Below are 14,134 nucleotides of genomic sequence, written 5' to 3' on the forward strand. Positions count from 1 at the left end.
AGGAAAATCAGGAATGTATTTGGTGGGAAGGACGGGGGGTGGGGGGGTGGCAGAAGAGGTGGATAGTTTTGTTTAAGTCACCAAATAATAAGATAAATGTTTGGGATGTTTGTGTGCAATCTGATCTCGAGTCTGCAGCTTAGATTTTTTTCTTGAATGCAATCATTGAAGAATTTAGGGCCATGAGTAAACGTTAAGCGAGTCCTTCCAACTCACAATCATGAAAGTAATGGTTCTGAAACCAGCAGAGAGCCAGGTACCAATCATTTCTACCCAAAACTTCTGCTTCTCATTTAACACAGTGGGGCCCCTTTAATGCGGTGGGACCCATTCAGTAATAAAACAAAATAGCGCGTATGAACTTGTCATCCTATTTGAAGGTCCCCTAAAGTTATTTCATTGCACTTTATAAATATTAGAAAACAAAGGTTTTGAATATTGCATATATGTTCCTCATGCCTCTTTGCACCATCTGACAGGTCGTCTCTTCCAAATGTTAGAGGCCAGGAATCTGAATGGCATGAATGTATAATCTATGAGAGAAATGCACAGTATAATATGAACCTAAATAAACGGATCAAGAAACCTAGTCCAGTGAGAAGTGTTTGGTCCCCCGCACTCCCTTTTACAGTCTGCTGACTTCCTTTGTCTCTGTGTTCCTCCAATGTCTTCTCTCCATCTTTATCATCTGAAACATGAATAGCAAGTCTTAAACTGTGTGTGACCACAGAGGATCTGAAATCTGTTTATTCTTTATGAGCTCAGGGGCTGAGAATTATGCACCCAACTGGTAAGGGGAAGAGGAGACAAAATACTTTTTCCCCATCCTCTGTAACCCTCTGTAAAAGCAGTCTTCATTGATAAAATAGTTAGGACAGCAGGGCAGGCATTGAGAAATCATTTTCATCAAAATGAACCCCCCCCCCCAAATACACCTCTTTATTTTAAATAATCAGCTCTGACAGGGCTACTATACTTCATCATTTCCCTTCTGGATGAGCAACTGAAATGTCTTTAAAGGATTGTGAGGTTAGAATATCTTTGTGTTAGAGTAAGAACAAAGTAGTATGTTTAGCTGTATAATATAGGGTGTAAATTCAGGGTGCTGATTTTCAGTAAATAAAAAAAATGAAAGATTTGAACACAGTTCTTAATACCTTTTCTGTTTCAATATCCAAGTATCTATGGAATACCCACTTAACTCTCAGTACCGTGGAGAGATACCAAAGATGAGTAATACGTCTCATTCTCACAAATTTAACTGGGCAAATGAGAATAAGTATTAACAGGTGTAGATACCGAGTTACAGTAGAAGTTCTAACTTGGAGGATGGAAATGCATTGCAGGATGAAAATATCGTCATGTCCTTGGCTTGTTGAAACTTTTGATTACTTTTAGGGAGCTTCAGGAGATGCTTCCTCTTGTTTCTGTCCCTTCGTTGATCATTGGCTCCCACTCTTTTGTAGTTTCCTGACCAATGCGAGGCTTTATTATTCCGGACAAAGGCAATGTTGGCCTTTATTCCATCTTCCCTTCATCGTGTCTGATACGGTGCTGCCCTCAGTGTCTGAGCAGGAATTGCGCATGACCTTCTTTTCAACCCTAAAAGAATTCTGATTTCTTTATCCAGCCCCTGCAATGCTGTTTCTGTTCATTGCCTTTCCACCGCTCACCTGTAACAATCCAAGCAAACCAATCCACCTTAACCTCCCCTGCCTTTCTTTTTCAGTCCTCCCCTGGGAGCTCTTTATCCCCTCTGCTTCCGCAGCCACACCAACACCCAACCGCCTGACTCCCCCGCCCCGGCCCCCTCCGCCCCATCCGTGCTCCACAGATGCCACCGCTGCCTCTGCTCTAATGGGGTCCCCCCTTCGTGTTTTTGTCGGCTCTTTAATGTTTCTGAGGTCACAGCAGTGTTTTCAGGGTCACAAGTCTTAGGAAGCCAAAAGAGGGCAAGCTCATTTTCTTTCCCATCCTTTGCTTTTCTATCATGTTATTTCATAAAACTAAATGGATTGTGAAAGAAACAGGGAAATCATGTCAGGGGAGGCAAAGCTCTACCCTGAAGATTAAGGAAACCAAACAAGCACAGGGCTACTTTCTCAGGTCCCTGGATACCTGATCAGTTCATTCTGCTTGTGGACTTGCAAGTGTCTAAAAAAAACAAAGCAGCCCTTTGCCCTCTCTACATTCCCTGTTTCCAATTACGAAAAAGTTTCATTCTCTCACTTACATGTTGGGAATGCCAGAAAATCTTTTTTTTTTTTTTAATGAATTGGGGGAAAGCTCAGTGTATTTCCCATCATCTCCCAATAGCTTTTCTTTAACGATCATGAACTATGTGCATCCATACAAAGGAACCATATTCAAAATTTTGATGTGAACCATGCCTTATTCCTTTGAATCACATGCATAACATTTAGGTTTCACTCTGTTTATCCTTGTGTCCCCGAAAGCTTTTTCCTGGGAGAAAAATCCATGGGGACCAGGGAAAGTATGGAAGGGAATCCCAACCAGAGCTTGGCTAAACCAAGCTCTTTGACATTTTCCCTGGCCTATAGCAATTTCATGGTATCTTCCCTTCCAACCAGGTCTAAAGCTAAAGAGATATTTTGCATTCTCATTCAAAACTTGGTTGCAGTAACCAAAAAAGAAAGGATGTACCTCCACCCACATGCTTCTGCTGCACAGAGTTCCAGAATGTTTGTTATATCAAGGCTGTCAAGAAGTATTTGGATTCAAGTCACCAGTCCCCTGCAGATGATGGAAGTTTATCAAATGATATAAATGCTGCTGTGCCTCATTTGGCTCATAATTAGATTATACTGACATTTTAATGTGCATGCATGGGACATCTTAATAAAGATGTATTCCCCCAAAAAAAATGGAGTGATTTTAAACAAAGACAACCATAGGAGACTAGAGCCCGCATGAAACAGAACATGATGGGCGCATGCCTATGAGAGAAGAGCTGGAAATGCCTCCCATCTTCATGAGAGCTCAGGATGAGATGGAACTGAAGAAAGCGAGAACGAAGGTTCTTCCAGCAGGCAGGGCGGTGTTTCCAATTTCAGAGCGGCAGACAGAGTGTCTAGAAGGAGTGCCTCCGGGCTCCACATCGATCAACAAGAATGTCTGAAACATGCAACGCGTGTCTAGGGCTCTGCTGGGCACTCCACGAGGAAAAAAAAAAATCACGAGAAATAAATCCCACTTGCACAAAACTTCGACCGAAATGAAGGACACAAAAACCGAGGAAGACAATTCCCGAATGAGACTGCAGGACACAACCCAGCAGATCATATCAGCATTTCAACCGGCGAAATTGTGCAGTAACTGTAGACAACAGTTCCAGTGTAATTAGACAATTAGACCAATGGTTTCTTATTCCATGGGCAAAATTGATGTTTAATCAGGAGAATGTCATGTGTTCAGTATCTTCTAATTATCAAAAATCTCATTAGTCCTTACTGGAAAATGCTGTGCGGAAAGAAATTTGTTTTTTCTAACTTACTTCCACATAAGCTTAAAGTGTCTATATCTGAAAGAAACATGCCCCCCAAAATCCCAAAAAAGGTTTTGACCGATGGGCTTTTTTGGGTTTCCATGTTAATAATTTAAGCATTGGCCCTCTGGCATTACCAGCAATTCCCAGAAAAAGGCAAAAATCTTTGTGATAAAGATCACTTTTCTCATTGTGTAATAATAACCTCTGTTGATAACTGACTTCTTGCTTGTCCCCATTACTTGTGTTTTTTTAAGTTGAAAGCAAGGAAAATACGCACCTGTGCACAGTGGGATAAGCCAGGCTATTTTTTACTTCTCCCTTCTCTGTCCTTTTCTCCGGACTCTCAGGAAAGAAGGACTAATTTTCTTTCCAATCACAAGAGGAAGGGCTTACATTTTTTCATTTTGTAGGCTAATCTTGAAAAAGAAACTATTGTTTACCATTTCTAACCTTGAAAAAGAAACTGCTTCTAAAGGCCCTCGCTGCCTCTCTTCTCTCCCATCTTCTCCTGCCATTTTCCCGATACGTGATGGTGTCACGTATTTCTGATATGAGAAGAAAGAGTTTCGTAACAACCTACATCCCCATGGGGTGACGTAGGTGGACGACATTTACCAGTTTGCCTGGGACGGTCCTGCTCTGTGTCACCCTGGCATAATTACTAATAGCTTCCCTTTCACTCTCCAGTTTGTCCTCAGTTGAATGATGAATTATATGGTTTCCCTTTACTATATAATCTATTAAAGAAATAACATCATTGCTGTCCAAGAAAAGCATATATCTAAATGTACAGATCATGAATAAAAATTTTCATACCTACTCCGATAAATAATTTCCTTCAAGTTAATTTATTTGGCTGACTATTTTTCCCATACATGCTTTATTCCTAATTTGAGGTATAGACACATGTGGTGGCTTGTCTCGGTAGACAGACTCCCAGCAAACTCCCTCCATACTCAGAAAATTGTGCATATGTATAAATCTAGAGCATGGCAAACCAAGTCCAAAAAATAGGCAGCAAGGCTTCACTCATTTAAGGATTATGCCATGGAGTTTTCGTTCTTCTCACAGACAGTAAATCAGATTCCACATCGCAATAATCGCAGGCCCAAAAGGGAGGTAATTTTGTCTGTCTTCCTGCCTCTAGGAAGGATTATACTTACATAACTTCGGAACAATGGCTGTCGTGACTCCTCCTCTGGATGCCAAGCAAGGCAATAAAAGTTCTTCCCAAAGAAAATGGAATCACTTTAGAATCTTACAAAATAAAGTTCTGATCATGCTAAAGAACTTGGCGATCTAGGAATGAGGGCGCTGTCCTGTTGCTTCGCTTTGCTTTAAGCCAGACTTACTGTTAAGGTTTGTCTCATCATCCTCGGTTCATGGGGCCATTTCTTGAGCATACTCCTCACTGCAGCCTCAGAAGCCAGAGCAACAAACAGATGAAAACAGGAAGAGACAAGAGAAGAAAAATCCGTGTTCTCTGAAACCCTTCCCTCGTGATTCTGTCCCTTGGTGTGAACCCAAGTTGAATTATGATTGAAGTTGTCCACACTTTTTTTCTCTTCACATTGAACCTTGCTTATTATAAATAAGCAATTTATGAGGTACAACGTGTCTATGCTCCCTTGCAGTAAGACATCACTCAAATGTAGGATTATAAAAGTGTCAGGGATCCGTGTGGTGTAATGTGCCGTATGGTGGATGGAACCTCTTTAGAACACAAATTCCTCTGGAATTTCTTCAAAAAGCTCACGTGATCAATTTTCCTTTCCAGAAATTAAGAAGAAATAACCCATATTAAGCAATGAGTATTGCCACGAAGGTAGCAATCAGAAGTAACCCCAGGCCAGTTGAAGCATAATGGAGGAGCAAGGTGGTTTTTAGTACTATACTTGACAAGAAATTCTACTTCATAACTGTTCAAAAACAGAACCAAAAACATCTATGGCTTTTATCCTACGGTTTGTTGTCCATTGCTCATTGCAAAATTCTTTCGTTGTTAAGTATTACAATGCACTTATAACTTACGGCTAATCACAAATGGGTGGTTGTATTTCTAAAGTAGTAGTTTTTCTGCAGCTTTTTCCGTGTCATCGGTGAGCAAGGGCTGTAGTTGGCACTGTCCCTCATCCTAACACGAGAATCACTTGGAAAGACGGGGGTAGTGTAAAAATATGAGCCACCCAGCGCAGGACTTGAGACTCTAAATGGAAACTGATGGTGGGAGCCACATCACACAGGTGGATATGCAGCCTCCAGAGCTTGGAAGCCTGTTGCAAGTGCTTCTGCTTGAGCCTTTCAGGCTCCAGTCTCCCTTGTCAATGTGATTAAACATCTGATACAGTCAAGCTGGAAATGTCCGTAGGTTTAAGAAAGGTTCTGACGCATCATGGATGCCATAGCCATAGGCAGCTCTTAAGCGATCGTGGAAGGCCAGCTTGCCTTCCGAGAGAACCCGCGCATCTGAACGCTGCTAGACCAAGCCCTGGCCTCATTCGCTTGGACATTGCTGTTGCCCAATGGCTTTAGTGTTCTTAACAAACGTTCTCTGGTGCACTATCTTATTTTAGTGAAATATTAAAAGAAGATGATGCATAAATGTTAAGACACTTTTGTCAATGACTTTAGCATTAGAATCATAAAAGGCTAGAAAAAAATTTAATAACATTATCATTTAAAATGTCCTCGACGATGCTATGAAGGTTAATTTCCTGTACCTTTTTCCCATGGGAAAGCCATTATTGCTGGCCTTCACATAATTTATGTTATGGTTTAATCTGTGGGAAAAAATTGCCTTTCAGCTAGAGTTCTAGTATAGCACATTATGCGTCACTTTCCAGTTATAATATATTGATCAAGGAGATCAATCATTCCAGTGAAGCTGTGTTTGCCATTTTTAATATGTGCATTTTAATTGGGAAATCTAACTTCAAAAATAGTACTTTTGGGTAGCTTTGTAAACAATTATGGTAATATTTATATTTCTAACAGGTCCCTTTTAATAAAGAAAGTTACCATGACATGAGCTAAGAAATAAAGATAGTGAAATAAATAGGTTGGGGACACATTTTTCCCATGTATTTTAGAAATGAGATCCAATCTGATGGCTAATAAATTTATTTCATTCAATAGTTTAAAACTTAATGCTCCTAGAATCAGAGGATCGGGGGTGGGGGGTCAGGGGAGGTTGTGAGAAGTAAACTCTAAAATCAGTCCTTGACTGAAAGTTCTTTAGTATGTCAGAGCATTTTGTTGGTAGCACAAGTTGACAACGCAACCCAAAGTATTTTCATGAGTAAATATGAGACCATCAGGACTGCAGTAAACCGAATGTAAGTGCTGGATGGCAAGTAGGTCCTAGTGAGATTATGATAATATAAAATGTCAGTTTTACAACTAATAGAAGTGTTTAGAAGGTAGCAGCCTTCTATCCCTGATACAGCTCTATCTTTCTGATGAAAGGATATTTCTCCATTTATAATTCTATGCAGTCATACTATACATGGTGGATTTTTAGGAAATAACAGTTCTGGAGAACTAACTGGCCTTTACTGCAAAAACACAGATTACCTGGCAGGATGATCATTCTGCCCTCAAGGAGAGAGTGTGCAGGGTGCTGTGCAGGGTATGGTCGGAAACACCTGTCAAACCCAGAAGGCCAGTGACACTCTGCCTTGTTGTCACCCTCAAAAAGCTTCGATTTCATTTTTGTTGTTGAAGAGTGGAGAACTCTTTATATGAAACAAAGCTCAATAAGAAAGCAATCAGAATTTGGTCTTATTTTAACTTTTATTAATGTTAATAATAAAATACAGATTTTATAGTGCCTCATATATCTATTACAGTCTGTACACAGTATTTTATGCTCATGTCCACAAATTTTTATGTTATATGTAGCAGAAATTACATCAAAATCCTAATGAAGGATCTATATTGCTAACAGAAACCGATGTAACTCAACTACTTCTACATCACTTCAACTGTCGAAATAATTGGAAGTACCAAAGTATTTGGACTGATGGACATAAGTCAACACACTCATTGATTGAATTTTCCACTTTTCATCTCAGTACTTGATGACACGATATCTTAACCTGATTTTAAAAACCTCTATTTATTTTGTGCATAGCTCAGGTTCTGGATTGACTTTACTTCTCAATAAGCATTTTTATAATGAGAATCAAAGCTTAATTTTTGAAAAGGAGGATCTTTTTTTTCTCATTCTGATCTAAAAGAATTCAGATTTTTCTATTTTGCTGCATGTAAAAGAAATATATTTACAGACCTATTCATATACATAAAACAGGGTGTGTCCTGTCCACTAACGTCCATGGATTTTAGAGAAACAAAATCATTAAATTGGAGCACCAAAGGTTGGGGGTGAGTTATAAGAGCAACAACAAAAAAAGTTAAAGATGAATTTTAAAATGCCGTAAATGAATTTCAATTTTAATTCCCCATTTTCCCATCCAGAACAAGTGCCACCAAGGACCAGTTTTCGAATGGATTCCTCTGGCAAGTATACCCACAGTCCTGTGAATGAAACGTCTTCCATCATGTGTAACAAATCATTCTTCTGAGTAGTATCAGCTTATTAGTATATAATCACTGTGCTAATTTGATTCACCCACATACGCACGTATTTAAGGTAGAGAGCAAGTCCCATCAAAGTGGGTCTACTTGGCTGCCAAGGAAACAAACAAAAGAGAAGGGAAGAGAGTCATACTCATTAATTACTTTCATAAAATGCTTTAGTAAAAGACTAGACTAAAAAAACCAGGTGCCAATAAAAGCCACCAGACTGACTAGGTCCATGATGCCTGATAGAGTAGCTTCTGGCCACATTAAGCTAGTGGGCAATAGAAATGTGGCTACTCTGAACTTAGATATGCTTAAGATGTATGTAAAATCCATATTGGATTTCCAAGACTTCATACAAAAAAGAAATAGAAATGTATATTATCTCACTAATTTTTTTATATTGATTAATGCTTAAATAATATTTTGGATATACCAGCTTGAAATCCATTATTAAAGTTGATTGCACCTGTTTCTTTTTGCTTTTTAAAATGGGCTGCTGGAAAATTTTAAATTACTTATGTAGCTTCCATTTTATTTATACTGGACCATGCTAGACTAGATAACTAGAAATAAGCTAGAGTATCTCAAGAGATTTGCAATTTAGATGTTTCCAAAGAACTTACTGGAAATTTTGCTAATGTGGGATGAAATGATTTTTACATCAACTAAATATCTATGTCAGTTTAATTGTTTTAAACCATGCCACTTACAAAATGCAACATTTCAATGGTATTTTAAGTGAGAATAGAATATCATAGTTCAAAAGCTTTCAGTAAGAATCAATTAATATACTTAAAAGGAAAAACATTTTTTTTTTTACCTAACGGTTCTGAAAATACTTACCAATTTTGGTTTAGGCTGAAATATTTAATGTTATTACGGAAATGAAGGAGGAAAAGGAAAATTCAGATTTTTTTTTACTTTTAGAAAGTGCTTTAAACAGCTACTTAGACCACTGGACTGAAAGCCAGGACACTGAAACAATTGCAGAAAAGCATGTTTCATAATAATAGTACTATTTCAGATCTGCGGGCTCACAGCACACATCTCTAGAGTGTTTCCATGATGACAGCTCATTATCCATCTCAGCATGTTCTAACACCCCTTGGAGAATATATGTGCTTGAGATCATTTCATTCTGTAAGTTTCCATGTCATTTTTTTTTTGGATATGTAGAAAATATGGAAGATACTGCTTCGCATTTTGTCCTCAAGTAAAGTATAAAGTATTTGTTTAGCTTGGCCTGAAAATTTTTAAACTATGATTATTCTTATACACTGACTGTAAAATCCTTGTAATTTTAAAAGATTATCTTAAGCCCAGAAGGAAAGTGAGACCTAGTAATTACAGTTGCAAAATGAAAGTAAGATTTAATTTGAGATTCTAAATCTCTTATTTATTGGCCACAGCAAGCACATTTCTTGAAAATCTCAGCTTCTGAATAGACTTTATTTAAAAACAAAAAAAGCAAGAGAGGAACCACCTAATATATATATATATCTGCACAATACTTTCGCATTTCAAAAAATATGCATTAGTTAAAAGAGAAAAGTTATAATAATGGTTTGCTTATATTATACCACTATGTAATCCAGATCTTTAGGAAAAGAACCAATCCAAATATTTGATTAAATGTCCACACAAGTATCAAAGTATTCTGGAAGATCATGACTACCTCAAAAATAAATGGATCTCCCATACTTCTTCTCACATTTATAAAAGGTCCTTTATCAAATTATGTGTCATAATTTTTCACTCAGATACATTTATCATAATTATAAGGTATTTATTAGCTTTAGCTGCCTATGATGCTTAAGTACAGAGGCAAAACTGATAGTAGGAAGTCCTAAACAATGTAATTAAGAAAAGAAGTGATAACTCTACCATAGAATAATGCTGTGGTTTATCAGGTGTACTAGATTGGTGAGTATCTTAATTAAATTCAAGAAACATTTATTTAGCAACTCCTACAGGCTGTGCATAATGGAATACTACAGATGATAAGGATAATTATGCCATCATCGCGGAAGAATGATAGTGAGAAACAATACATCCGTAGCCGGGACCTTTGAATGGATAACTTCACCCCAAGCCAAGAGAGCCAGGGTGTGGATTATCACAGAAACCAAGAGTAGAAATCACTTCCAGGAGAACTTTCCTTGTTTAGAAACAAAAGACATCAGGGGGTCAGAAAGGGTGTGTCAACAATGTCAAGTGAGGCACAGAAATCAATCAGAATGTGGAAAGAGAAATGGCTGTTTGATGTGGTCATTAGGATGTCGTCAGTGACCTTAAAGGGAGTGCTTTCAGAAATGCTGCCACAGCAGAAGCCAGACTGGCAGGAGTAAGTCACAGATGAGAGACTGGGGATGGGGAAGTAAAGGTCCCACTAGAGACTACTCATCCAAGACAGAAATGGGGAGCACGAGGGGGTATTTGGTATGGGGAAATCTGAGTTGATTTGAAGGCTGAGGGAGAAAACCCCACAGAGTGGGAGTTGGCTTCTATATAGCTAAAATGTGTCTGGCCACATTCATATTACCAAAGGTATAAAGGAAAAAAGTAAAGAGAAGGCATTCTTTTAAAGCAAAAATGTATTAGCTACCTATCTGGTAATATTAGATTCAAGGGATAGAAACTATTTAATTCCTACTTAACTCATTCTGTATCTGGACTGCTTTGAAAGTTCAGAGACCAGGGACCTATTTAATAACCACCTTTGATTTCCTGATTCCTTCCTCAATCTCTTTCCTAGATCTCTTTACAAGGAAAAGCCAAATAACTAATGCTCTTTCCAGCAGGAAAAATTGAATGAATTCGTTCTCTGTGCCAAACTGATAATCAGCCCATGGTACTTACATTTTAATTAAAACATGAAAGGGGATTCAAGTACCGAAATTTAATTGACATGTTTGCAGCATCCCATGTGCCAAATTAATCCATAAATGCCGTTCTTTGCATTTGTGATGCTTGAATCCATTCATGAAATTAATCAGTTGTGTTCAGTTACCCACCCTTTTCCCTAAAACTGTGCACAAAGTCATGCCTTTCCAAATCTAGACCAAGGATACATACAGCATGTGAAGCTTCTGGAGTCTTAGTACAAAATAAGAAGCAGCTTTTGAAATTCTGCTTTTCTCTCTTATGAGGGAGGTTATCCTTATACCTGGATATGGCCACCATTAGCTACTTTTAGTACTACTAGTTTTTCAATATTAGTGGGAGCCCAGGATAAATCAGGACTTACGCATTCTGGTAGTTTGCCACAGTGCTCATGGAAAGTCCCCATCTGGGACAGATGTCTTTAGATGATTTATTTCATAATGCCTCAGGATCTTGGGACCCAACTTCTAAAGAAGAAACAACAGTAGCCAGGAATGGCCATTGAACACACAAATCCAGAGTGTTCTGCCTCTCCTTAGTCCAAGCAATGCCTGAGAGTATCCCTGACTGTTCTGCAAAAAAGGCTGAGGAAAAGGAAGGTAAACAAAGAGCGTGGAAAGAGAATAACCAAGAAAGCAGAAAACAAACAAAAAAAGGATGTTGGTGGGGGCCCGGTTGAGTGACATCAAAAGTGACTCAGGTCCCACTAGGTGTCCACCAGACTCCTTCATCAAACAGCCTTCCAGGTGCATGGTTAGCAAACCAACAGGGGAAAGAGGTGGTGATTGTTAAATTCTGTCACAGTGTGGTGAAGAATTGGCCCTTAGATTTCTTTGCCTTACGTTTGTGCATTAACAGGGGAAGAGACAAAGCGTGATGCGGTAATTTTCAGTGTGTCATCAGGCCAGGGCTCCTGGGTGGCTCAGCGGGTTAAGTGTCTGACTTCAGCTCAGATCAAGATCTCAGGGTCTTGGGATTGAGCCCCACAGGTCAGGCTCCCTGCTCAGTGGGGAATCTGCCTGTCGCTCTGCCCCTCCCCCTCCCCCTCCCCCCCCCCGCTTGTGCTCTCTCTCAAATAAATAAATAAAATCTCTAAAAATAATAAAAATAAATGTGTCATCAAGCCAGAAGAGCAGCTAAAGGAAAGTATCAGAAACATCATAAGCTTACAAGAGAGCTAACAAAGCAGGGGGGAAAAAAGAGTAATGTCTCTCAGCTTTGTGCATATAATTTTAGTTATTTTTTAAAACCCAGACTCAAAAGGATGGGGAGGGCAGAGGAAGAAACCAGAGAAAAATTATCCTTCTAAAAGCTCTTATTCCCACCCCACAAAAAAGTACTACTGCCTTAAGGCAAAATCTATCATTTAAACTTTTTTTTTCCAGTGACTGTGTCTCTAAAGTTTCCATGCCCTGAAGCCTCTGAGTCTGTGTTCAAAATTAACAAAGAAATTTTTTAAAATAATATGTGCTGGCATCCGTCTCCAATAGGTCTCTCTTTGCCTCTCTCGACTTGTTCACGTACCATGTAGCTAGTCATCTCTGCCTGGAAGAGTGGAGGGTGGAGATGACATGGTTGGCACATATCACCCTACATTCGAAATCAGAGTGGCCTGAGCCTCATCAGGAGATTGTAATGTCACCAGATTGCACACAAAGAATAAGAGGAGGAAGATAAATGTCCCACTCACAGCTGTTCTTCAAAGTCAAATAAAATTAACCAGCTAAAATGTATATTCTTTCTACTAAAAACAAGAGTCCTGAGTCATTCATTAAGGAAACACTTTCCAATTCCTCTGGGAATGACAGCATTCGCTGACACAAGACAACCCCCTTGTACTTTGGCACATCTCAAAATTCTGTTACTGGGATTCTCATAATTTCAGCATTCTCTTGGGGGAACGTTTTATTTAGCAAATAAAATGGATTGCAGAGTAAACTCCTTTTAGAGTTCCCCATGTAATATGGATTGCTGCTGAAGCCATTGGAAGAACAGTTTCCCACCTACCTTACTCACCAGTGATGCAAAAATGAGAATATTTATAGGAGTAGATGGGAAGTTCTGGTTATACATATGCTAGTGCTATCATTTTAAGTGTCAAAAATATATTATCTCTTTGTATTTTTTGTCTCTATGTGTTTTATATATGGCCTAGAGTCCTCTAAGCTTAAAGTAACCTAGAGAAGAGATTGCTGTGAGCAGTAGAATCATAAACAACTTCTAAAGATCTGTAAGTGGTTGGGCATTATCTGTCATCCTCCCATCTCCTCTTGCCTTTCCGCCTCCCCCGGAGGAGTACCTGTGCTTGCTGTGATATTATAGGGCTATTACATCTGCCTGGAGTCCCAAAGCCCCAGAGGAGCACACACTCCCAGTGTGTGATTTCATACATGATGTCGTAGACCCCAGGAATAAACTGAGTTCAAAAGCCAATTGTGACTCATAGAGTATAGGGCAAAGTTTTCATCTTCCTTTTACCACCCAACTGAGTTCTCAGTTCTCATCTTTCAAATATGAACGATAATACAATTTATAAAGGATGACTAACGCATGTGGAAATCCAGTTGGTTAGTCTTCTCTGAGTTTTATATTAGTCGTTGAATGGAAAGGTCTTTGGTTTTATGTGCATCTGCTCATGAAAGGACATGACTGGTTATGGATTCTCGCACAATATATACATATATGCAAATATACTTCTGTGCTTGACTCAGTTTTGTTTTGTCTTTTGAGAACAGCAACACATAATCAGCTTATGCCTACATTTCAGAAATGAATGAGTTGCCTTTTGTGCATCACTGGGAATGCACAGCCCATATTGGAGGGCACCATGGTAAACCCAGTGTCATTGTGCCTTGTTTACTGGATCACTTCAGCAGCCCCACTTACTGTAGAGCCTGAGAAAGACTTGCCTGGCCAACATTCACTGAGTCTCTCTCCAACTATGACTAGTACCATATATCCAAATGGCTCAGACACATCTTCCTGTCCCAAGAGAATCATTCTCTGAAATCCCATCCCAATTTCCAAAACCATCCTGTGTAAGCAATTTAATATTGCTTCTAAAAATTCTAATACCTCCTTTAAACCATGAAGGCCTAGGATCACTAAATTCTTCTTAAGCAAAGGATGGCATCAATAAGTATTTCCCAAATTTGCTAA

At 38.9% G+C, this 14,134-nt stretch overlaps 1 protein-coding gene across 5 annotated transcripts in view; it reads left to right on the plus strand.

Moving 5' to 3' along the window:
- The window catches only part of MAGI2 (membrane associated guanylate kinase, WW and PDZ domain containing 2), a 1,357,869-nt gene that overhangs the window by 1,170,166 nt on the left and 173,569 nt on the right, over window positions 1–14,134 (plus strand). Inside the window, exon 13 of one of the 5 annotated variants that reach the window (XM_054505318.2) lies at window positions 7,985–8,026. The exons of the other annotated variants lie outside the window; for them this stretch is intronic. Within the exon in view, the coding sequence (XP_054361293.1) occupies window positions 7,985–8,026 (42 nt within the window). The remainder of the gene's footprint in view (window positions 1–7,984; window positions 8,027–14,134) is intronic. 5 annotated transcript variants of the gene reach the window in all.

This window comes from Mirounga angustirostris, unplaced genomic scaffold (genome assembly GCF_029215605.1).
Source record: "Mirounga angustirostris isolate CCGP_5_RB_7025 unplaced genomic scaffold, mMirAng1.0.hap1 SCAF_12, whole genome shotgun sequence".
Lineage (NCBI taxonomy): Eukaryota > Metazoa > Chordata > Mammalia > Carnivora > Phocidae > Mirounga > Mirounga angustirostris.